The sequence below is a fragment of the Gavialis gangeticus genome, unplaced genomic scaffold (assembly GCF_001723915.1).
Source record: "Gavialis gangeticus isolate Ggan-Ray unplaced genomic scaffold, GavGan_comp1, whole genome shotgun sequence".
Taxonomy (NCBI): Eukaryota; Metazoa; Chordata; order Crocodylia; family Gavialidae; genus Gavialis; species Gavialis gangeticus.
In genome coordinates this window covers 64019751-64043083 of record NW_017729004.1, presented here as the reverse complement: position 1 = coordinate 64043083, position 23333 = coordinate 64019751, and the positions used below count along the sequence as shown (strand labels likewise).

Genomic DNA, 23333 nt, shown 5'->3' with positions numbered 1-23333 from the left:
AAAAAAAAAAAAAAAAAAAAAAAGACTTCCAGTGATTTTTATTCCAGTTTTGCAAATAGGTTTGATGAAACCAACTATCTTAACAAGCCAATACAACAATTCTTCCACAGATGCAAACCTTATTTAAAGCAGTGGAACAGTGTCTGGGGAAGCACTGTAATATCAAACAGCATTTGCATTCTGAACTGATAAGGTATTTACTGTAACTAATCCTTACCCATGATCACTTTTCAATCAATGTAAAAAGCATTACACTTCAAAAACTACAATCAATTCCCCTAAAGAAATATAAGGAGGAACCCCCCCACACACACATTCTAGCTGAACCCATATACATATCCTTCTATTAAGAACGTTGTTAGCAGTGAATGTAATGTTTGTTTGTTCTATATGATATCTGCTACAGTCCAGGGGTACATCAAGGCTTGCTATCTTTTTGGCATCTGTTAGGCTGTCACAGCTATATCATAACTTCAAATCTGACTTGTGTTTAATAGCATATATGCTATAAGAGAACTAAATTCATGTTTTGGTTTGTTTCCACTATGGATTAGCCTACTTGCTAAAGAGCTAATCCAAAACCCACCAAAGCCGACAAAAGACTTCCCATCGACTACAGTAGGAGTTGGATTGGACCATAAAGCCAAGGCCAGTTTAGTTCATTTGTTTTCACGTCATTCAGCATAGTTTTGCAGCTTCTTCATTAATCAAAACACCAAACAATTTGTCAGTTTAAGTTTTTAAATTACTCATTTAAAAAAAACAGCACCGCAGAGAATTTTCCATTTTTCAGAGAGATTATAGAAAGTTGATTGCTCTACCTCATTACTCTTGCTTTGTGAAAGAGCCAGGCTATCATTTGTCAGCTCCTCATCATCAGCATTACTCCTGTTAAGAACTTTATTTTTCTTCTTCTTGGATGCACCATCACTAGCAGTGCTGCTGTTCTCATCCTCATTGCCCTCCTCATCATTGTCATCATCATCACTTCCACTTCCATCATCTTCATCATCCTCATTATCTCCATCACTTCCCTCCTTTCGCAATGCATTTTTTCCTTTCTTCTTTTCAGCAGTAGGCCGCCAGTCATTGTCATCCTCACTGTCATAATCATCCATATCATTTAGTTCTTCCATTGATACAAAATCTAGAAGAGGTCGATTGCGGCGCAAATTCCACTTTTTTGGCTCATTTGATTGCTCATCAGCAATTGCATCAGATTCAGTGGCTTTCTCTTTTTTCTTTTTTGGCTTCTCATCCTCTTCCTCCTGATCTTTCTTTTCTGTCTTAATCACCTCTTTCTCTGTTGCTGGTGTCTCTTCTCCAGCAGAGCTTTTGGGTTGTTCTTCCACTTTCTCTTGTTCTGCTGCTACTTCCTCCAAAATATTTTCTTCTGATTCAGTACAGGAACCTTCACCACTGTCCTTTGATGCATCTTCACTCCCATGACCACTTCCTTCAGAATCTGTTGAGCATATGAAAATTTAAAAAAAGTGTTCTGAAACAAATGTACCCAAAAACCCCAAAACTTGCTGAAACAACAAATTGCTAAATTAAGAATGATGTATGTTCCTCCCATCAACCTATTTGTCAGTTAGTCTCCAAATATTTCTACTCCAAGTAGCACTGTTGAGAACTTGTTGAATATGAGTGTGTTGTGAGATGATAGAAAAAAACCCAAAAAACAAAAAAGGTAAAAATACATTTAATGAAACTTAAAAATTCCACTGAATTGTTGATTTTTTTTTTTTAAAAAGCAGTAAGAAATAGATATAGTCTTCGTGGGAGGTTATTATACATGACTAAATGTCCTTTTTAAAGTCATAGGAGTTACTTCCTAAGCCTTGAAAACAAACTACAATAGATTTTATTGTTCTTTAACTTATAAAATGATGCAATCACAAGTCAGCAAGTTCCAAAGTAAGGTTGCTCCTATAACCTGAATTCTGACACCTGCTATTTAGGCACTGTAAAAGTTTTTATTTTCAATGTAATTTACTATTATTTATCAGTGAATAAACTCTTCAGTATGCGAGTTGGTCACTGCAAGTGACCAAATTGTCTTACCATTTTCAAGCTGTGGCTCCCTGTCTCAATTGCTACGAACAGTCCAATTTGTACAAGGCAAAGACCTGGACCCCTATTTCATTCACCATCTACCCTGCACAATATGAAGTATAGGTTAGGTTAAAAATGAATATGTAATTAAGACTGACATCTGCATGAAAGGCAAAGTTTACACATGTAATTAATGAAGCAAGGCACCTGTGGTGTGCACCTTACCAAAGAGGCAAAGGTTGTGATTTAACTTATTCAGAGACATCAAATAATCACTAACTATCATGCTTTGTTTCAGCCACACATAATAGATAAAACCTATTTTACAGATATTTTTCTTTTAAATATTTCTCTGCCTTTAAGCACTTTATTTGCCACACAGTAATAATAATGTTTCTGTAAGGCCAGTAAGTGGAAACAGTGTGGTTCTCCACATGAGTACCATACTGGGGCCTTGTAATTCATGTACACCAAGTACCTAAGTATTTTGCTAGGATATGGTGTGGCCATTAATTCACTTATGCAGATTTACTGACCAACTTTATCCAGACATAGGTAGAGAAAAACTATATATTCACTTCAGAAGTTAGTGTTTAGCAGTACACTGCACACACTCATTGACTGCTCTGATCTAGGCAGTGACTTAGATCAGCAATATTTCTCCAACTGAGAGTTCTTCCCAGCATGGGAGAGTTCTCAGCAGCTTCTCCCTCACCACATCTCACTTCCCTTATTTTCAGTCTACAGTCTCCTTGGGGCTGCATGTTACTACTAAAGAAACAATTATACTCCCTTAGGCAAGACCTGAGCCACGCAAGAAACCAAAACATGACTAAACCCTGGCACAGAATCTAGTGCAACAAACAACTCAATGGCATTACTACACATAACAGCATTACTACCACTTACAAGCATGACTTGCATTTAATTGCAATCTTAAAATATCATTCCTTTCAGAATATCTAGGGAGACTGAAAGGATGTCCAATTTAGGTAAACCTATCAACAAGTTAAAGAACTCCACAGTGTCTGAACTGAAAAGCCTGTGTGTTTACCAATCACTGTTTACATTCACTGCTGTCTGAAACCAACTAGAACCCATTATTTTCAAGGTCCTTTGGAGTTTTGGAGATGCTTCAGAAGTCTTGAAAATGATGGAAGCTCATCAGTTACACGACTGCTAATAACCAGAACACAGTGTAGCTAGGAAACACTGTCTGTGCCACCAGTGCTGTGCTATTACCAGCCATGCTAAGCAGTCAGGGGCCCACATAAGACGCAGACCACAACCCCCCAGGGCCCACACTAGTGCAAGGCACAGGCAACTAGGCAGCATTTGCCCCACACACTGTGTGCATGTGCAGCCTTCTACTGCTCCATGTGTGCAAGCAACCACTGCACCACTTGCACCCACCCTCAACTCCTCCACTGCTCTGTGCTGTTAGCTGTACTGTTCCACCCCACAGTGCAGGAGCCAAAAATGTAATCCGAAGCAGGGAGGGGAAGCCTAAACCTAGAATCCACAGCAACATAGGGAGAGGTGGTTAGGCAGAAGCCCAGACAGGCCTGTGCTACACTGTTGAGTGAATTACCTATTTATTCAATACGTGTGCACTTTACCATGTATTAGGTAACAGGCTGTCTGACAGATGGCCCCTATATTGAGACAGGGTCACAGAAAAGTAGGGTTGGAAGGAAACTCACAACACAAGATCATTTAGCCCAGTCCCCTGGTCAAGACAGGATGGATCACTTCTGACTAAATCATCCCAGCTAAATGTCTGTTCAACCTACTCTTTAAAACTTCCAAAGATGGAGATGCCACAGCTTCCCTAGGTAGCCTGTTCCAAAAATTCTTGACTACCCTCAGTCAAGAAGTTCCTCCTAATCTACAGCCTAAATTTCCCCTGCTGTAGCTTGAGGCCATTGCTCTTTTTCCTACACAGAGGAAAAGCTACTTGCCATCCTCTCTAAAAATCACCCTTCAGGTATCTGAAGAATGTTATCAGATTTGGTTGACTGTGGACCATTTCTGCAGTCTATCCAGGTCATTCTGGTACCTTGCCCTACCCTCCAGAGTGTCTCCAACTCCACCTAACTTGGTATCATCTGAAAATTTGTTAAGCATATTCACCCCATCATCTAAATCATTAATCAAGATATTAAACAATACCAGAACTAGGGCAGACCACTGGTGAAACCCACTTGATACCTCCTCCCAACTAGACACTGAGCCACTGATGAACTGAGAACAATAATTCAAGAAGTTATGTATCCACCTTACAGTACTTTCATCTAGTCTGTACTTCCTTAGTTTGTTAATGAGAATGTCATGAGAGGCAATTCAAAAGCCTTGTTCAAGTAAGAAAATATCACATCTACTGGTCTCCCCCCATCCACACAGCCTGTCACCTTATCACAGAAGGAAACAGGTTGATTAGGCATGACTTGCTTTTGGCAAAACCATGCTGGCTCTTCATGATCATTTTGGTCTCTAGATTCCTTGAGGACCTGCTCCATGACTTTTCCAGGAATCATGGTAAGACTGACTATTCTGCAATACCCCAGATTCTCCTTCTTCCTTTTCTTAAAGATAGACACTTTGTTTGCCCTTTTTATAATCATATGGGACCTCCCCCAACTTCCACAAGTTGTCAAAAGATGATAGCCAAGGGCTCCAAAATTACTTCAACCAATTCCATCAATACCCTAGAGTACACATACCATCCAGCCCTGTCTATCTGAAATGATTTGGCTTTCTTAAGGCATCCCTAACTTATTCTTCCACTAGTCGAGTCTGTTTGGCTCCTTCCCTATCTTTGCTGCCAACTCTTATCCAGTAGCTATTTGTGAAAACTGAAATAAATAAACATCACATAAATCAGGGATTTTCAACCTTTTTTTAACAAGTGTACCCCTTCTCTCTCAAAATTCCAGCTTATGTGCCCCTTTAACGGTGAGGGAGGGAATGGGGCTGGGGCTGCACAGCCAGGACAGAGAGCAGGATGGAGCTGAGAGCAGCTTGCCCGGAGGAGGGCAGAGGACAGCTCACGCCAGTGCACGAACTCCAGGAGGACACGAGGCATATGCCCCTGGATCTGCACACAGGGAAGGGCGAGCTGCCACTGTGGGCTGGGACTAGCACTGAGCTGTTCCTGGTGGGGGGCTGGCCCAAGCTGTACTTGGGGCGGGCAGTGGTGATGCTGGGAGGGGGCTATGGAGGAGTGTACAGCAAATTCTGGAGTGGCTGCAGCCACTCCCATGGCCCCTCCTCACAGTGCCACTGCTGCCTGCCCCAAGCACAGCCCAGCTTAGCCCCTGCAGGTAAGAGCCTAGTGCAGCTCCAGGCCCAACCAGCAGTGGCAGCCCGCCTCATCTGCAGATCCAGGGTACACGCCCTCATGCCCTCCTGAGGTGTGCACAGTGGTGGGAGCAGCTCATTCCAGTGCCCCGCCTCAGCTGAGCAGCTCCTGCCCCAGCCCTACTCCCTCCCCAACTGCTGGGGCCTCAATCTGCCCTCTCCCTGGCCCCTTACCTCACAACATGCTTACCAACTGCTCTCCTGGCCACCTGCACGCTGTACTGTAGCTGTATGCACATACACAGTAGGCCAGTGCAAAGCGGCAAGTATTCACTTCGGATTCAGATTCACCCAATTCAGGGGGACAGCGATTCGATTCGGAGATTCGAATCACTGTTACAATTCGATATGGCCGAATTGGATCCAAAGATTCAGCACCACTTTGGAGATTTGGCCATAGAATAAACAGACAGCAGTTCTCACCACGCTGGACACAGCTGCCTCCAGCCAGTAAGTCTGTTGTGGTGGGCGGAGGGGGAGGGGCAGATGAAACATCCCCACAGAGAGGGAGCAACTGGGACTGGAACAAGCTCCCCAGGGGCAGGGGGGCATGGGACATGGGGAGGGGGGCTCCCGCCACTGCACACCATTGCATGCCACCTGTCTGGGAGGGCATGGGAGCGGCCGTGTGCCCCTGGATCTGCACTGGGCGGGCCCCTTCTCCCAGTGCTGCCATGCCTACTTCCTGCACCATCCCCTGCCCACCTCCCTGAGTCCCACGCCCCCCCCACCCCAGCTGAGCAGCTTGTCCCAGCCCCAATCCCTCCCTCATTGTGGGGGCGTTGATCTGCACCCCCATACCCCTTCCCTCTCCCCCCCACCCATCACAGACTTACCAGCTGGAGGCAGCTGTGTCTACCATGGTGAGGACTGCTGCCTGTTTAGTCTATGGCCAAATCTCCGAAGTGGCGCTGAATCTTTTCCGAATCGATTCAGAGGCTTCCGATTCAATTCAGACCTTTTAACTGGTCTCCCAATTAGATTGAACTTCAGAGATTTGGCTGCTGAATCTCCTTCTAATTGAATCAGCTACCAAAGCATCATACGGTCTTAATACACGGCATTTATCAGCCACATTAGGTCTGTATACCCCTTAGGATCTTTTTAAGTAACCTTAGGGGTACCTGTACCCGCAGTTGACAACCACTGACATACATCTATCTTCTCTGCATCATCTGTATCTAGATTCCCTTCTGTATTCTATAAAGGATCTATGGTTTCTTTGGTCTTCCTCTAACTCTTGACATTCTTCCCCTTACATATTGAACTATATTGATTTTATATAGCTAGCATCTTGCAATAAATGCTAGTATTAGACAAAAATTAAAAATGTTTATCAAGCCAAAATATTTTTGTATTTCTGAAATGCTTGCAAGTTTCCTCCTTTTCAGTCTCGTCTGTTGAACAGATCTGATACCATAGGTGCCTTTTATAAAGTATTTAGGGTTAATAGTAATTTTCAGCAATATTTTTCATAAGTGAAAGTTTCCGTCAGCAGAAGCTGATGCATAAAATCTTCTCCTTCAAAGAAACTCATGAAGAATTACACCATTTCCTCTTGTTCCCTATGGGACAGAAGTCAAGCTGATTTCAGAAAAGATGCTGACCACATATGCTATCAGAATCCACAGAGCAACATATAGAGTTGTTGACAACATATATGAGAAATAAACATTTTGTGAAAGGTGTCATTTATCTCAGTACAGCCTGTGGTTTCAGTCCCATCAAGCACAATGGGGTATGGTAGTGAATTTGATATGGGCTTTGTAGAATTGTCTGAAACAAAATATCATGGCTCAGACTTATCTGAAGGAAAAACTTTGTGGTAAAAAGTAGTAGAAAAAGTGACTATTAATCTACAAGTTTCTATAACTACATTGTGTGCACAAGATTTCAATGAGCGTTAATACAAAAAGTCTGAAGCATCTATTATCTTATTAAAATCATTACAGTCAGAGAAAAGGCTAACACCAGAAGTTATATTTCTTAACATTAAATTTTAAATGAGTCCTTATATGCTCAACACATCACAATACTTATAGACTTTTAAAGGTCTCAAAAAATTCACACAGTCCTCAGAATACTGTTATTTTGAAGCATACATGCTGTTCTTTCCTTACTAACAGAACTGAATCTCAATCTGGGGGCTGAACTGTGTTTTCAGCTTAACTGTGGAGTAAGAAATTCATAATTACCTTTCGTTTATTTGTATTTGGTTATTCTTTGACAGACCAACTGTCTAATAATATAAATTCAAAAACTCCATTTTGGGATAAATTTCTTATACGGAGCAATTCATATCAAGCTTAAGATAAATAGAAGAGAGCTGTCAACGCCATTCAGGAGAGTTTCTTTAGCTACCATATTTAGGGATGTCTGGTATGCAAGAAAATAAGACACGCACCTTATTACTGGAAGGCAGAATGTAGAAAAATACTTTTTTTTCCAGTCATGGCCAACTGCGTGGCATGAAGTAAGTCCTTCTGGAAACAGTGTCCAGGAGGTGTGGCATCTCAGGAGACAGTCTGGGTGAAGCAGCAGGAACTTTCTGATATGGCAAGACAGTCACAAGTTCTAGGCACCAGACCCTTTCAAGGGCAGTGGCAAAACTGTTATTTCTTCACTATAAATAGTTCTTCATATAAGTTCCCATAAATTAAAAAGTGATGTTACACACAAGCCTCATCAAGATACTACAATCTGCATGCAGCAGCTCCCTTGCCAATAGCTACTGCAAGTGCCTTAGCATCTGTGACAGGGTTAACATAGGACTCTGTCTTTTCTATTTGCTGGGACCAAAGAGAAGTGGCCACTTTGGCTGCCATTAACATACAGCATCTGCATGCTTCCATTCCAGTGAAGAATAAAAAATGAGCTTCACTACCTAAAATATGCACCCCAAGTTTGGAGGGATGGTCTAAAGGAAACCAGTGTGGGGGGCATGCAACTAAATACAGTTTATAAACCCCTAATTCTGTCAATAAGTATTCACATGTTTTAAGTCAGGAATATCAAAGATGTATCCCATAGGTTGGATCTGGCCTCCAGGGTTCCTGGAAGGGCAAGTAATTCATGGGTAGGGTATGCAGGGCCAGTGCCCAGCACCAAAATCCAAGGAAAAGAGCCCCACTGAGGACATTTTGGCCGGAGAAGGATAAGCAATGGCTGTGTTAATCCCTGTGGCTCACAGAAACAACACTACACCATTAACTCGACCGCTACCACCACTTGTCCCACAGCCCAGATCTGGCCCAGAAGAAATCCTGCAATCTGGATCCAGACCATGGGGCTGGACAAGTTTGACACCGCTGCTTTAAAAGAAGCATGGTGAGAAGTCTTTCCAGGATTCAAGTTTAAGCATGCCTTACATACAGGGCAATTTGAACTGAGAATGTAGCAAGTGAAAAAATGACCACTTAAGACCTGAGATATATCAAGTCCTTCCCTTAAAGGAACAACAGCCACCATAATTATGACAGAAAAAAAAAGAGTCTATCATCATAGTTTCATACAGTTGCAGTTTCACAAAAGCAATTTTTAAAATGCTATTAAAACTAAGCAATGCTAAGGCTGTACTATACTGTGCCTGCAATTTATGATGATAACAGAACACACATTCATAACAAGTTAATACTGATGGTGCTTACATAGAGTTTTATGTAGAACTGCACCAATATATCAGTGGCATATCGGCTTGGCACCAATAACAGGAAAATTAACATTATCAGCAATCAACTTTTTTTGGCCAATGTCACCGACCAATGCTGCGTGCATGTGCGCAGCCACAGCACACGAGGCCAGGAATGCAACCCAGCAGTCTGGAGAGCAGCAACCAGCTAGTAAGTCTGTGGGAGGGAAGGGCATGGTAGGGATCAAGGTCACCCACAGTGAGGGAGAGAATGGGGCAGAGGCAGGCGCTGCCCAGCCAGGGTGGGACATGGGACGGAACCACAGGTGGCAACTCCCTGCTGCTGTGCAGCCCCTCAGGTGAATCATGGGGGGGCATGTCCCCCCAGATTTGTGCACGGAGCAAAGGTGGGCTGCCCATTGCAGACTCAGGGCCAGGAGCTATGCTAACCTCTTCCTGATAGGGAGAGGTTGAACTGGGGCTGCACTAGGGGTGAGTGGCAGCACTGGAAGGGGTGGCTACAGTCCCCCAAGCCTCCCCCAGCACTGCCCCTGCTCAGGGCGCATGCTCTGTGACACCTGAGCCTGCCCCACCCCTGTCCAATCAAAGCACAGCCCTGGACCAGCCACCAAGCTAGGAAGAGGCCAGTGCAGCCCCTGACCCCAAGCATCCCACCCTCGCCCTGTGCACAAATCTGGGGGGCCACATACCACCCATGCCTGTCCCAGGGACATGTGCAACAGTGGCGAGCCACTCCCCCATATCCCCCATTGCTAACAGAGATTTTCTTGGCTATTCACCAGGCATATCAGCTGATACCAATGAGATGATAGGTTTACAGGAGCACAGGCCAGCATCGTGCAGAGCAGCATCTGGCAAGTAAGTCGGTGGAGGGGAAGGGGCACAAGAGAGGAACGTGGTGTGAGGGGGGCAGATGGAAGCCCCAACAGTGAAGGAGGGAGTGGGCAGGGACAGAGGCTGGGGGCGCTGCCCAACCAGAACAGTGAATGGAGCCCTGGGGCTGGGGCAGGGAGTGGGACAGAGCCACAGGCAGTTCATCCAGGGGATCAGTGTCCCGGTGTGTAAATATGGTGGCGGCATTGCTTGAACTAACGGTCGTCAAATGAGCTTTAGTTCAAGCGCTGCCACCACCATTTTTAAGTGCAAAGACGCTTTTAACCAGAGCTGAGCTGACTGGGACGAGAGCAGAGGCAGGCTGCCTGCTGCAGGCTTGCAGCTTTCCACTCTGCTATCTTTGCCTTGGGAGCCACATGCTGGCCAAGCATCCCCATCCTGCCCAGCAGCAGAAGACAACTCATCACCCCCACCACTGCCCAATGGGCAGGGAATGTACAGCCAGTGCATGGCTCCAAAGGCAAAGACAGCAGAGCAGAAAGCCCTGAGCTCACAGCAGGCAGCCCACATCCACCCAACATACAAATCTGAGGGAGCAAAGATCCCATGTCGCGGTCCTGTCCTGCTCCCCACCCCATTATCCCATTCACTGCCCTGGTTGGCCAGTGCCCCCAGACCCACCCCCTTCCCTCACCATGGGGGTCTCAATCCGCTCCCCCATGCCCCTTTCCCTCCACACACTTACCAGCAGGGAGCTGCTCTCCACAGTGCCCAGTTGTGCTCCTGGCAGCACACATGCTGCACCTGCTGCTGCACACATGCACACAGTGCCCAGGGACCACAGCCAGACGGCATATTATATGCATCAGTCATATTACTGGCTACACCAACAAAAGAAAGCCAGTAGTCCAATAATGTTAATTTTCCTTTTATTGGTGCCAATCCGATATAGTACCGATATATCAGTGCACCTCTTTTTTTTTTTCTTTTTAAAGGACAATTTTAGAAATATCCTGAAGAAATATTTTTAAATGAACTAGAAATCCACCATTTCAATGGCTTGTTGTTCAAACCAGGACAAAGAAGTCTGCTTCAATATGAATACATGAAAAGTAGAAACTTTCAAGTCATTGTAACTTATGCTTTTTTACAAGCAAATCCTTGTTCACTTTTTTGCTATTAGATAAGGACACAATCTGTAATTATGCATATTAGTTATAACAGTGGGTAAATCAATCTTAAATGACAAGGAAAAAAATGGTATCTTTTATTATGCAACCTTCCACTACAGACGTAGTTTTAAATGACTAATGCCACTTTTATTTATAGCCATAATTATTCCCTGTACTTCGTTTGCACAATTTGAAGGTTTCACGAATAAGTAATATAATATTTTCAAGATTCAATCCATACACTTCAATTTAAAAAATGCTGCCACCCAAAAGAGACACAGTTAATGTATAACAAAAACCCAAGAAAATATTACTGTACTAATTACAAGCCGTACTTTGTCATCCAATGCCAGTCAGTGACTTATCTGAGGACCTTTATCAAATGCAGATACAGATTTGAGTGGCCATAAAATGCAACTGTGATGACTGAACCAGAGCCCTACCTTTGTAACTGTCAAATAAAGAGCATCTAGTCTAGTCACTATGAGGATGCTAAGAGCAACAGAAGTACTAATAATTTTGTAAATGGATATTGCTACTTCAGGGCTACCACTATGTAAATGACCTTGAATCCTAAGCAAGGATTGTGATTTATTCATGACTATACCATGTCAAGCACAAGATACCAGTTCTGACTGAAGTTGTCAAGTGCAACTATAACATTAATGTATTTAACATTAAAGGTGGAACTGGTGTACCAACTAGTAAGTCTGCCTGATGCTTCCCAATGTATGACCCTGTTTTCAGCTCTTACTAATTTACAAATGTTAATCAGTTGCATAGAAGCATCATATGCTGCACTTATACCCCAGACTGATTTTTTTAAGTTTCTGAGAATTTGGCAAAAGAAAAATACATATTTGACATTAAAACATTCTGGTGACTTCTTAAAAAAGCCCTATCAACCTCAGTAATATATATAAAAAAAGCCCTAGCGACCTCAGTAATAGATAACAAACTAATGCTATCAGTTACTCCATTAGCTCCAGTAGCAGAGGTCTAGTCTATGGATATCAAGGCTCCAATCCTGATGACAAACCATGGGGATATCAATATACTGTTCCAGGGTGGCATTTTTATATTTTCAGTTTACTTAAAAAACAAACAAAAAAAACAAACAACAACAGGAAATTACACCAAAAACCCCTGTTAAAAATTGTGATGAGTTGTGCAGTCAAGCACTGAAACATCAGGAAATGTAGTAAGGCTACCTCTGCTACATAATTTTGCTTTTTTGTGCATATGCATTATGGATATGGCCTTTAATTATATGTTCACATATTTTCTCCCCCACAAAGGGCTCCTACCTCTATTCCGTGAGCAGAACTGACATTATCTGCTTAATGAGAAGCTATTCAGTGTTTTTTCCTACTCAGTGTGCACTTATAAACCCATGTCTTTACTATATCATGTGATTCAAACTCTGTTTTGAAGCCAGAAGTATTAATTTTCTCTGATTTTCCTATGGCATTTATAGGAAATACAATATAGTTTAAGTGTTTCACAAATATTAATCTTCATAACACCCTCCTGAGGTGAATGTGGTAGCATGCCACTCAAAGATGGGAAGGTGATAAGGATACAGATTTTAAAAAGTCTGCTAATTTTGGCTATACATAGGGCCAGATATGTCAAAATACTTAGGATAACACAACACTTTATATGCTCAGAACAGGGCACCCTTTGACTTCAACTGCAGCTGTAAATACTTAGCATTTCTGCAACTGGGGCCTCAAGTTTGGCAAACAGAAAATGAGGAACCCAGAATTAGAGCTCATCAAGAGTCTGGTTTCGAACTTTCCTGGAATCTGACAGGATCTCTGAGGCACAGGTAGGTCTAGAACCCAATTCTACGCAACAGCTTTCAGCCGCCATAACCATGATGCAAGCCTCTCTTCCTAGATTCCCACCTTCATGCCTTCCAAATGCTGCAATGGTGTAGTAGGGCTCCATCAGACAAAAAACACCCTTCAGTACACATCCCCCTCCCCAGTGCACACCAAATGAGGTGTGTGAGGTAGAAAAAGCAATATGTGAGCCTGTAATTACTACACGTATCATAATACATATACCAAAAGGAAGCCTCCATGCTGACATGTCCCAATTTTCCAATGTGTGATTTTGCAGTCCTGATAATGTTCTTGTAAGTTGTTGTGAATAGAACGATAAGCATAGCAATAAGAGAACTATGCCTGTGGTTTAAAATTAAGATTAGGTTTTCGTCACTTGGGGGCCCCTCCAGACATGGAAGTCAAGGAGCAATGGAATGTGATGCAAAATCCACACACACACTTCCTGCCATGCCACACATACACGGCAGGAGGTGCTGATTGTAGGATCATGGCCAGATCCCACAATCACCAGGCTCCCCCTGCACCAGCAAGTGACAAACTGCAGGCCTTCCACCAGACTACCACTAAGAGGTTCACCAACCATAGCAACCAAGGGACAACATATCACATCAGCCTCTGGTGTGCATAACCGCTTTGATTAGAGGTGCAGATATATTTTTTTATATCGGACCAATGTATCGAAAATCAGCCATATCAGGCCAATAATTTGGCCAATAAATGGCCCATGCACACATGCAGCTGCAACACAGCACAGGCGGCGAGGAGTGCTGCTGGTCCAGTGGCTCATCCGGTGCTTGCCTGCTCGTCTGGTGGCTCCCGCCGCTGCTTTCACTGCTTGTCTGGGGTGGGGGTAGGTGGGGGATGTGTGTCCCCTGGCAGAAGCCACTCCCCCCTCCCGTACCCCCCAGATGAGCCACCTGCAGCTCTGTGCCGCACCCGTCCCACCCCAGCTGGGTAGCACTTGCCCCAGCCCCTGCCCCAGGCCCAGCCTCTCCCTCACCACAGAAGCCTTGATCTGATCCCCTGCACACCCCTTCTCTTCCCTCCCCTTCCACCACACCAGACTTACCAGCTAGAGGCAGCTTTCCATGCTGCTGGGCTGGGTATCAGAAAATGGATCAGTATCAGCCAATATGCCTCCTTAAAAATGGGCTGCAAAAATCTCTATCGGTGCACCCCTACCTTTGCCCTAATATTGCTCAGTGCAGGTATGAAGGAAACAGCAGTTAAAAATCTAGCAAGCAAACTACACTTGACCTTGTAGAGAATATAAGAGTCCAACCTATAGACAACTCAATACTGGGAGGAGGCATTTTGGAAGATGAAGCATTTTTGCAATTTTTAACCCTATAGACAACAAAATGTAGTTCTAAGATAAATACACACTGCTACACGTAGGTTAAAAATGAAATGCACAAAAAAGGAGTGAGGTAGCAGACTTGACAGCAGTACTGCTGAAAACAATCTCAGTGGATCACAAATTCAACCCGTCAGCTATGCAATTCTGTCACCATAATCTGAATTGCATTAACAGCAGCATTGTATGCATGCTACGGAAAGTGGTGGTACCACTTTACTCAGTGCTGCTTAGATTTCAGTTTGAGTACTTTGTCCAGTTTTAGACATTATATTTGAAGGACATACAGGAACTGAAGACAAAGGCAAGTGACACAGAGGCATGGAGAGGTGTTTCTAGAAAAATAGTCCAGGAGCTAGTACATATATGCATTCCAGACCCTAGAGCTTTCCAGCCACAGGACATTAGAAGGTGGCTCTCTTGGCCACGCCTGCTTTTAGGAAGCCTTTAATTGACAACCTGCCCTCTTCCCTGCTGGGAGTTGCAGCTGCTGAAAAGCAGCAGCTGTCAGACAGCCCAGAGGATTGCACCCCCACCATCCTGCCAATTAGCTGATTGGTGGGACAGGGGACCATCATCCCGTGGTAAGAACTCATAAAATAATGGTGGGAACTGGAGGATAGTTCTCATTCCTTGCACTACACTGGGCTGACCCAAAGCAGTGTGGGTAAAGCCTGAGCCTGGAGATCCTTGCGGCCATGGCACAGCTGTATCCTGTGCCTCTCCCTCCAGCCCCCTAATGCAACAGGAGACATGCAGGGGCAGGGGACCATTCTCCCTTGGAGGCAATCCTCCTGAAGCCCTAGGGGATTTGCCAGCACAGCACAGCTACCTGTTGCTCCCCAAACTCCTCCAGACCAACTGGAGAGTGGCACAGGACCAGTCTCCCCAGCAGCAACCCTCCTGGGGCTCCAGGAAGGTTCTCACCAGAAAAGAGAATGCCCCATCTCACCAATTAGCTTATTAGTGGGAAAAGGAAGGGGAGGGGGTCCCATGCAGTGTCCCCACAGGGATCCCTGACAGCTTGCTCCTTGGTGGACTATTAGGGACCCAATGTTCTCCCTTCCTCCCCGTCTCTCTTGGGAGAGTATGCAAATGTTGGATACCACATGTTCTCCACACCTGAAGGAAGCAAACAGCAATTAGATTTAGATCAGGAAGAGGGCAATCTTTCTCCATAAGTAACAGATCTAACTTCTTTCAGAAGAGCCACTTCTCTTCTGCAACAAGCCCTTGAACAGTTGTATACTCTCTTTATACAAATGGCCTCTTTGTGGCCATAGATGATAAAGTTTAGAATCATAGAAAATTAGAGTTGAAAGGGACCCGCAGATCAACTAGAGCACTCCCTGATCAAAGCAGGCCCATCCCCAACTAGATCATCCCAGCCAAGGGTTTAACTACTTGGGTCTTAAACACCTCCAAGGATGGAGATTCCAGCACCTCTCTGGGTAACCTGTTCCAGTGTTTTCCAACCTTCCTAGTAAGAAAGTTTTTCCTAATACCTAGCCTAAATTTTCCTTGCTGCAACTTGAGACCATTGCTCCTTGTTCTAGCATCAAAGTCTAACTCCATCCTCGTTGGAGCCACCCTGCAGGTAGTTGAAGGCTGCTATTAAGTCCTGCCCCCCATTCTGCTCTTCTCTAGTCTAAATAAGCCCAGTTCCTTCAATCTCTCCTTGTAAGTCATGTGCCCTAGCCCCCTAACCATTTTCCTTGCCCTCTGCTGGACTGTCTCCAATTTGGCTACATCCCTTCTGTAGTGGGGAGCCCAAAACTGGTCATGGTGCTCCAGATGTGGTCTCACCAGTGCAGAATAGAGGGGAAGAATCCCTTCCCCTGACCTGCTGGCAACACTCCTACCGATGCAGCCCATTATGCCAGTAGCCTTCTTGGCAACAAGGGTGCACTGCTGGCTCATATTCAGTTTATTGCCTACTGTAACCCCCAAGTCTTGCTCTGCAGAGCTGCTGCTCAGCCAGTCAGCCCCCAACCTGTTTTAGTACATGGAACTGTTTCATCTTAAGTGCAGGAATTTGCATTTATCCTTACTGAACCTCATGAGATTTCTTTTGGCCCAAACCTCCAATTTGCTTAGGTCACTCTGAATCCTAACTCTACCTTCCAGTGTATCAACTATTCCCCCCAGTTTGGTATCATCTGCAAACCTGATGAAGGTGCACTCCATCCCATCTTCCAAATCACTGATGAAGATATTAAGCAAAACCAGCCTCAGGACTGACCCCTGGGGCACTCCACTTGATACCTACTGCCAACAAAACATCAAGCCATTAATTACTACCCTGAGTCTGATGATCCAGCCAGTTTTCTATTCACCTTATAGTCCATTCATCCAACCAGTACTTCCTTAGCTTGACTGCAATAATGTTGCATGAGACAGTATCAAAAGCCTTGCTAAAGTCAAGTTATATCACATCCAGTGGTCTCCTCACATCCAAAGAACCAGTCATCTCATCAGAGAAGGCAATCAGGTTGGTCAGGCATGACTTGCCCTTGGTAAATCCATGTCGGTTGTTCCTAATCACCCCCTTCTCCTCCAAGTGCTCAGAAATGAATTCCTTGAGGACCTGCTCCATGTTTTTTCCAGCAACTGAGGCGAGGCTGACCAGTCTGTAGTTCCCTGATCCTCCCTTTCATAAATATGGGCACTATATTTGCCTTTTTCTAGTTGTCCAGGTTCTTTCCCGATCGCCATGAGTTTTCAGAGATGATGGCCAGTGGCTCTGCAATCACATCAGTCAACTCCCTCAGCACTCTCAGGTGCATCCGCTCCAGCCCCATGGATTTGTACACATCCAGCTTTTCTAAACTGTCCGTAACCTGTTCTTTTGCCACAGTTGGCTGCTAACATCCTCCCCAAACTGTGTTGCCATGTGCAATAGTCTGGGAGTTGACCTCACCTGTGAAGACCGAGGTGAAAAAGGCATCGAGTACTTCAACCTTTTTTCTGCATCCTCAATCACTAGGTTGCCTTCCTCATCCAGTAAGGGACCCATACTATCCTTGATATGCCTCTCGTTACTGACTTGTTACTTGTTAGAAAGCAAGCAACATAAAGAAAGATTGATGGAATTTAGTTTGGAGAAAAGACGACTTGGGGGTGGGGGAAGGGGAGGACGACAAGACAATAGTTTTCAGCTATTTGAAAGACTGCCATAAAGGTATTGCAAAATATTATGTTCTCCTTCACCACAAAAACAGGACACAAGGCAATAAGTTTAAACTGCAGCAAAGCATATTTTAATTAAAATCTCAGGATTAATGATTGTTATAACCATAGGACAACAGAACAAGTTGCCTAGAGAACTTGCAGAACCTCTTTCTCTGGAGTTTTTCCAAGAAGAAGCTAGACAGACATCTATTGGAAATGGTTCAGAAATAGGGTAGCCTGCATCTGTGCAGAGGGTTGGATAATGACACATTAAGTTCCTGCCAACGCTGTAATTCTCCATCAGTATCAGTTTAGAAATTTTAGAGAAAAATAAATTAGAAAACCTAAGAATATTAAACATGTTGTCATGAATTCTGAAGTAGATGATTACATCCAGTTTGTTTCAGAATTCTCCTCATAGGTGCAATAGAAGAAAAATAATGTTCTTCCCAACATTTATTTTTCACTAGTCCTGATGCAAAGGATTGTGTTGGGCTCAGACCCTCAGCTCACTTTCAGTGGTAGGTGAAGCTCCCACATCCACAAAGCCCATATGGGTTGAAATTCTGAAGAATAAATGGAATACACATATAAAGTATGTGCATGTAGAGAAAAACATATAAACACTGTCTAGATATCAACATTCCTTAGGATGCATCAGTTCAAACTAAAAAATAAGAATATATTCTAGCTACTTTTTAAAGCAAAGCTCAAAAATCACCTCTAAAGTACAAAGCTTCAATTGAAGGCAGCATGGAGTACAACAACAACAACAACAACAACAACAAAAATCAAATTATAAGACTGTTTGTTCTTTTCTATCTATAGCATAAAAAGGCCAAAGCAACTCTTCTTAAAATTGTTTTCAAGCTAAGACCTCATAATGCCAACTTTCAGCCAGGAACAATTTTTTAATTATGTGTAATAAACAAACATGAACTGGAATAATAAATACAACTTTAAAACAATACTATGAGGCACTACTTGGGGTAACAACCATGTGGAGTAAGAGAATTATTTCATTTATCACAAAAAACTAAGCAAATGCAACATTAAGCCTGAGGATTAGGTTTATGGGTATAATGGGAATACCTACAAATTCCCAAGTTTCAAAATCATTTAAAGCTAAACAGAAAAGGCTCCAACTTCTTACCTTAACTAATGTGTGGGTTATACCCGCTGCGAAACCTACAAACAAGGTAACAGACACTGCTAAAAATGAAACAAAACACTATGGGCACCTACTGAAACACAAAAGGATTTTTTTTTGTTTCCTCCTTAAAGAAAAGATGTTATATATTACAGAACCCCAAAATTCAAAAATTAAAATACTGCCTTGAAACACAAGTCCAAGCTCGCAAACCCTTACTTAAACATATACTTTCACTGATTTCAGTGGGACAGTTAGCACCAATAAGGGTTTGAAAATCAAACAGGTTCTCCTGGATGCATCTAACATCTCATATTACATAGCTCTTAACAACCTTTAGCCTTACATACATAGATACAAGAGCTACCCAAAAATACTTTTGAATTTCTTTAATACACAAAACAGAAAGACTAGTCTCTATTTACATTTAGCCACCTGATTATCTACATTTGTGATAAATCCATTTCTACAGGAAGCTGTGTCATACAATTTTTGGGATTCAAAATTTCAAGTCTTTATGTACAGGCCCTAATCTGCAACAGGCAGTACACAGACCAATCCCCTGTGGTCAAAGTCCCACTGAATTTAATGTTCCTGTGCATGAATACCCATGCACTATACACTGCAGGATCAACACTATGAGGAACCAAATGGGGAATCTACGTTAGACAATAATAAACTGGTATCTCTCTCATGAATAATGCACATGTCCCACTGAGTCCATTTAGCTCTGTAGTTCTTCCATCAAAAAAAGACCAGACCTACAACAACCTGAACTGAAAGCTAAGTATTACCAGTTGCATTCAAACTAGAACAGCCAACCTTATACAAGCATCTGGCTACTGGCTATTTTTTTTTGTAATGAAACATGGGAAGTAGTATTTATTACATTACCCTTCCAGTTCTTAGTTTTTTTAAGAGGCCAAATTGTATGTTAAAAAAATGTCCTTTCCCCACCCCAAACCTTAACAACTTTATTTCAAGTGTAATTATTTTCCAGTTTTAACCAAGTAAGCATTCCCCATTCAACTGAACACAAATTTTGAAGTTTTAGAACAAAGTTATCCAAGTCACTTGAACACAAAAATATTCAGAATATTTGACTGCATAATATGAATTCTTCATCACCATAACAGACCACAAACTGCTTCAATTTCAAAGAAGTGTCTTGAGGGAATCCCCATTCATGCTCCTTACGCTGAAGTAAAGATTTAAACATTTGTATGTTACTTACAGCAAGCTCTACATCTCCACATGTACAACATCCATAGTCCAGTGGGATCTCAACCCCAAGTTCCAATACCAATATTTTAGATGGAAAAAACTTTATTTCTGAATTTCTTTTAGTGACTGAAGTTATGATTACCCTAAAATTAAGGTTTAATCTCTCTCTCCTCGTCCCTTCCCCAGTTCTCTCTTCAAATATTTGGGTCCTCACACTATCTTTGTACTGATTACATTCATCTTCCCCCAAATCCTGCCTTATGCTATTGAACAAGAATTAAAAATGATTTAATAGTGAAAATTGATAATATAGTTAGCTTCACTTCTACTTCAACTCCTACTACAGCAAGTGTTTCTGTAAGATGAAATGTGCTTGCTTCCAAAGACGCTTAGCAAAGAAACTCACAAGAGAAGCATTTGGGCTGTTGAAGTTCTATCCTGCAACTTTCCATACCAGCATCTTTAAAATTAGGGGGGAAACAGTATATTTGCAATCCCATGCCTAGTTTCAACACCTATGCTGGAAAGCTGACAATGACCTATGTGCACTCAGAAATGCTTAGTCCACTGGTTCTCAAACTTTTCAGATTTGAGTACCCCAAGGAAAATGCCTGCTTTCAGCTTTTAATAACACTAGAGCATTTCATCTATCACAATGAACTCAGAAAATCCGCAACATATCAGAATGTTTTTGACATTACAGACTGCTACTCGAAATCTCTGGGTTTGTGTGTAGGCATTTGCACACCTAACAGTGCAGGACCCACAGCACCATTAAAAGGATCTCACAGCACCCCAATGTGCCACAACACCTTGGCTGAGATTCACTGGCCCAAACTATGTATTTTTACCACTTCTACCTTCTTCCTTCCCTATTTGTTTCTTACATGAATTACTGAGTTTGGGTTTATGTCAGATGTAAATGGAGGTTCCACACAGGTGCTTGGGTCAATCCATCTGCATTGGATTGCAGGGTTCAGGCTTTAGATGGTAAAGACTTTGAGGAAGGGAATGTCTTTTACCATGGAGTTTGTACAGATGACAGAACAATAGGGCTCTACTCCACATCAGGCCTCTGCATTTGGCTACTGTCATAAAAATCTACAATCCGAATAGATTTTCCTCCCAAATTGCCCAATCTTTAGCTAGAACCAGGCTTGAGAAATTAGTCCAGAAAAGATCCACTTTGGAGAATTTAATGAATGAAGAAGTCTTCAGAATACATAATAAAATGATGGCCTACTGGTAATGGCTTACTCCCGAAGTATAACTAATATATACTTCCATAACAGCCTTTTGCCGTAAGAAAAGCATCATACACAGAGGGAAATCAACTGTCAACATAGAATGACAGAAAATTAGGGTTGGAAGGGACCTGAGGAGGTCATCTAGTCCAACCCCCTGCTCAAAGCAGGACCAGCCCCAAGCAGATCATCCCACCCAAGACTCTGTCTAGCCGGGTCTTCAAAACCTCCAAGGATGGAGACTCCACCACCTCTCTGGGTAACCCATTCCAATGCTTTACTCCCCTCCTAGTGAGAAAGTTATTCCTAATATCCAGCCTAAACTTCCCTTGCTACAACTTGAGACTGTTGCTCCTTGTTCTATCATCTGCCACCATTGAGAACAACTCTAGTCTCTTTCAAACCCCCCTTCAGGTAGCTGAAGGCTACTATTAAATCCCGCTTTAGTCTCCTCTTCTCTACACTAAATAAGCCCGGTTCCCTCAGCCTTTCCTCATACATTATGTACCCCAGCCCCCAAACCATTTTCGCTGCCCTCCACTGGACTCTCTCCATATCATTCCTCATTTCAGTGACAGAGACTTGATCAGTCAATTACCAGTCTTTGACATACCTATATAAAAACTGGACCTTTGAAAGTTGTAACAGGGGGTCTAGTATTTCAGGGACAGTCTTTTATTTTTCCCCCAGCAGTTCTATTCCCCCCCCCCGCTCCCACCAGGATTACTAATTTGCCAATCAGATGATGACAGGGCTGCAGGTGACCCTGTCCCAGCCCGGTTCATCACCCCAGTGGCAAGCAGAGGGGGCAGCCTGCAGCCGGGCCGACCCCACTGGGCTGGAGGGAGAGAAAGCAACAAAAAAAGGGAAGCGAGAGCTGGGCTGGGTGGAGGAGGAGGAGACAAGGGAGGCATTTACCTGAGGCATCGCCCACTTTAAAGTCACTGTCATCTGAGCTATCATAATCTAAAGCTTCCAGCAGCGAAGCTGCCAAGGGCTTCACTTGCCGCCTCTTCGAGCTGCGGTCCACTGTGGGGAAAAAAACACGGCGCGCTCGTTAGCCCGGGTCAGGCAGCTCCCACCACCGCCGGCACGTGGGAGGGGAGGGGGGAGCATGCGGGGACCCCCCGGGGCTGGCAGGGACCGGAGCCACAAGCCCGGCGGGGAGGCGTGCCCGAGCTGCGGCCGGGGACAGGAGCCACTTACTGGAGCCGGCGGCGGCCCGGGCGGCGGGGGCACAGTCCAGGCCCCAGCAGCGGCAACTACACCGCAGGCCCCGCCGGCGCCGGGCCTGGGAACCCAGACAATGGGCAGCGCCGTGCCCCGGATGCAGATCCCGGCCCGCGAGCTGGGGCCGGCGGAGCTGCTGCGCCTGCGCGAGTGCCCCCCCCCCAGTCGGCGCGAGTCTCAGGCCTGCGCAGTAGGAGAGTGAAGCTGCCGCGGTGCCGCTGCCCTTTCTTACCCGGGGTCGGGTCTGGGCGGGTCGCTGCTGCCCGCGCGGCGGGGGGGCTTCGCTGCGCCCAAGCTGCTGCTTTAGGTAAGATGCGTGCGCCACCCGGGGCTACCGCCGGCCCGCAGCCGGGGCCCGTGACTCCAGGAGCTGGAATTTAAAGAAAGCGCGTGTTGAGAGAGAGACGTGTGATATAGCTGGCAACACGGGTCAGTCCCCAGCTCTGGGACTGGCTTGTCTCCTTGTCTGTCAGGCACCGGCACAACCTTGCTGAGGCAACATGGGCAGCCCCACGCCTTCGGCCTCCCGTGCACATGGGGTGGTCCTCCGGTCCCACGCCCAGAAATAAAATGCCAACCCTTGCATAAGTGGCATTTGGGGACTTAGGGCCCCTCTACACATTAACCAGTTACTTGTGCAATGCCTGTAATCACACAATCACCTTAAGACCAGCTACAAATGCAAAGTAGCCATCAGGCCATAAAAAGGTCCAACCAGCTATACAGTTAGACCTTGGAAATGTGTGCTAACTTTATAGCTGGTTGTTATCTAGTTTTAATTTGCATGTGTAGCAGGGGCTCTCAGGAGTGCACCATGCCCGGAGTGAAGCTGCTGAGCCCTGGGGAATCGAGGCAGCTGCAATCCCTCAGCCCCAGGGGTTTCACATACCCCTGAGCCCTAGGGATTGAGGCAACTACAATCCCCAGGGGTTTCATGCACAACACCCCTGTGCCTGGGAGCCCCTTGGTGGATAATAGTTGGCAGATGTGTAGCTGATGACAGAGCCAGTTGAGGGGCTTCCAGAGCTTCT

The 23333-nt window shown here is 44.4% G+C and overlaps 1 protein-coding gene across 5 annotated transcripts in view; it reads right to left on the bottom strand.

The window, feature by feature from the left end:
* Window positions 1-22402, bottom strand: part of PHF14 (PHD finger protein 14) — a 364911-nt gene extending 342509 nt beyond the window's left edge. For 3 of the 5 annotated variants that reach the window (XM_019508486.1, XM_019508485.1, XM_019508487.1), the window contains exons 1-3: window positions 22279-22401; window positions 21991-22101; window positions 822-1465 (exon numbers count right to left, since the gene is read on the bottom strand). In XM_019508486.1, coding sequence (XP_019364031.1) covers window positions 822-1465; window positions 21991-22101; window position 22279 — 756 coding nt within the window. In that variant the 5' untranslated portion in view covers window positions 22280-22401. Of the gene's footprint in view, window positions 1-821; window positions 1466-21990; window positions 22102-22278 lie in introns of all 5 variants that reach the window. The other 2 variants (XM_019508488.1, XM_019508484.1) reach the window with 2 other exon arrangements.
* Between the last annotated feature and the right edge of the window lie 931 nt (window positions 22403-23333).